We start from the raw sequence: 2,672 nt of genomic DNA on the forward strand, positions 1-2,672 counted from the left end.
TAGTGTTGCACTTTAAGTAGGTTTCTGGTGTTTGTATGAGAAAGACATTTTTTTTTTTACTGATGTTTTCCATTGGATAATTATCTAATTACTTGTTGCACATGCCTATTGACAGGTGTGTGTATTTATAGACTTGTACTAGTGGTTTTATTGATTACCTGACAAAGACCGGTCAAAATGTTCTTATTAAAATTCTGTGAGAGCATGATCAGCAGTGTGTGGTCCCTATTTTATTGTTTTCTGCATGTATTTTTGATCTTGTACCTGCGTAAATTTATTTGGGATGTGCACATGCTACTTTTTGTACTACATTTATAATAAGCGAAAAATATCACTGTCCATTAGAGAGAGAAGTCGAAGTTATTAATGCATCACTTCTGTTCTGTATTTGAAATAATTTTAATCTCTTTCACTTCAGTCGTCTCGGTTATGGTTTCCGTTCAACCTCAACTTCCCTAAAACAAAACCACCTGCTTTACAAAACCTTCAAAAATAGAAGTTTGAGTCTGTCAGCATGTAACCTGTGACCTCCCTTAAAATGTGATTTTTAGTAATGGACAATAGTAACCAATATAAGAAAATAAATGGGTAATTAAGTGAATATACACACCATTCAAATCAAAATATATGGCAGACAGGGAGTCTTTTTACTCCAAAAAATTTGACAACCTACACAGTTCAAACTTTAAATTAAAATCTACCTTCTCCACATAGGCTAGTTGACCTTTGCTGTAGTGGAAGTTCACAAATACAAAAAAGCTGTCAACATTTACGCCCTCACATCATTAAATAATCATATGTCCCAGTGTGGTTTTTATTGCATTCATCTGTTAACAAAAATATGATTTTGGAAAATTAGTTTGGAGGCCAGGTTTAATGTAACGTAACAGTTTTGATGTTGAAACCAACCTATCAAATCACTGCGAATGAAAACATTAATTAGTATAATTGGACTTATGACACAAAGCCACACAGTATGAGCCATATCTAATGGGGTGAAAGGTGGTAAAGATTCTAGGGGCCCACAACATATTGTAAACTGTATTTTTCAATATGAAAGGGGCCAAGATCAATATATAGTCATGGAGTCTAGAATTCCATGCTACAGCCCTGAGTATAGTTACTGAGAGGCATGGCCATGGTCTCAATTTGCTCTCTAAAAAGTGTTTTTTCAGGTAACCTAAACAAATGTGCCTCATGTGGTAATATCTAAATTAACTGGCTTTATTCAAATTAAAAATATTACTTAATATGACTAAATCAAACCGAATACATTTGGTTACATAGACAAAGATTTGAGGATTAGATCAAGAATAATAGTTTAAGCACATCTTTCCATTTATTACTGCAATTATTAGTCTTCTGAAGCATTTCTTCAGACTTTTAACAGCTTGCCAGAATAAGTCAATTTTAAAATGTTTAATTGATGCCATTTTTATGCAAATTATTGACACCATAACTTATCTAACATGATTTAAAATGAGTTTGATTATAACAAACAAATGTAAACACAACAATGAAATGCATGCATTTTGAGAGGTCTATATAGCATACAGAGCTGGCAATAATAGCTTTGAGTCTCACAAAATGTAAATCAAGACTAACAAAGTCAACATCAACATGAGCACGTTTAACACGGTAGTTTTAGGCCCCGAGCTCCCTTTAGCCCCACAGTCCGGCTTGTTATTGCTCGGCGTTGCGTTTTCTGGGTTGCCCTCGAAATGGACCGGTTGACAGAAGTCTCCAATCTCTTCACACGCGAGGACGATGTGCTTCGTTTCATTGTGCATGCTTTTGATCCCACACGCTCCAACAGTGACATCGATCCGCACCGTTACGAAGGAGAATTTCTCTTTGCTAATGCACAGGTTTCTAGACAGGGTCTTCCCGCCAGCTTTAGTACACACATTATCCACCCGCTGTTTCTCACTGGCACGGAAGAACGACTGGGTCGGCCTGTTACATGTGCGAATATTACGCAGGAAAGTTTCCCAAGCATTCTGGTCCCACGTATTTGGCACCCCCTCAGGAATATGGCGCTTGAGGAAAACATTATGAGCGTTGTTGTATTTCGCTGGCATGCAAGGTACAGAGTTTGTATCCACCGAGTGACTCAGAGAAAAGGCAGAAGCCAAAAGTAGCAAAAAAGCAATCATCGTGAACGCTACTGTAAAGAAAAGAAAAATACAGACGTTTCTTAAAACAATGCAGCTGTTGCAGTTAATGTGCTCAGCTTCTTGCTCTCATGCGAAACTGAACAATCTAAATATAGTTAACTATATTAAGCAACAATCTGCTGGCTTTTGGTAATCTCCTGCTTAAAGCAATTAACATAAACCTGTAAATGTAGAGATGGAAAACTGATACTTTACCGAAATGTAGAGACGTTACATGCCTTGCAGAATGACTTTTTGTTTTTTCCAACCGGTGGATAGTCTTTTTCCTCTTTTCGGTTTCTCTTGAGCTGAACGACGTTTTTCCTTCTTTTTTTTTAAATCTCCAAGAGTATGACTAATATCTAGAGAGACTTGCTATGACACGTTTTCACCTCTTCAGCTCCAATAGTCCATTAAGTCTTGAACAGATATGACATTAAACAGTTGATTTAATGTAATATTATAGGCTACAAAAAAAAAATGAACATTACATTAGGATTGACAAAATGCCTAATG

At 36.4% G+C, this 2,672-nt stretch overlaps 1 protein-coding gene across 1 annotated transcript; it reads right to left on the minus strand.

Moving 5' to 3' along the window:
* Window positions 1–807: 807 nt before the first annotated feature.
* LOC127656040 (uncharacterized) lies at window positions 808–2,472 on the minus strand. The gene is made up of 2 exons (XM_052144173.1): window positions 2,396–2,472; window positions 808–2,167 (listed from the first exon to the last, which is right to left on the minus strand). The coding sequence occupies exon 2, from the start codon at window positions 2,154–2,156 to the stop codon at window positions 1,581–1,583; it is 576 nt and encodes a 191-aa protein (XP_052000133.1). The 5' UTR covers window positions 2,157–2,167; window positions 2,396–2,472; the 3' UTR covers window positions 808–1,580.
* Window positions 2,473–2,672: the final 200 nt, after the last annotated feature.

The sequence above is a fragment of the Xyrauchen texanus genome, chromosome 15 (genome assembly GCF_025860055.1).
Source record: "Xyrauchen texanus isolate HMW12.3.18 chromosome 15, RBS_HiC_50CHRs, whole genome shotgun sequence".
Lineage (NCBI taxonomy): Eukaryota > Metazoa > Chordata > Actinopteri > Cypriniformes > Catostomidae > Xyrauchen > Xyrauchen texanus.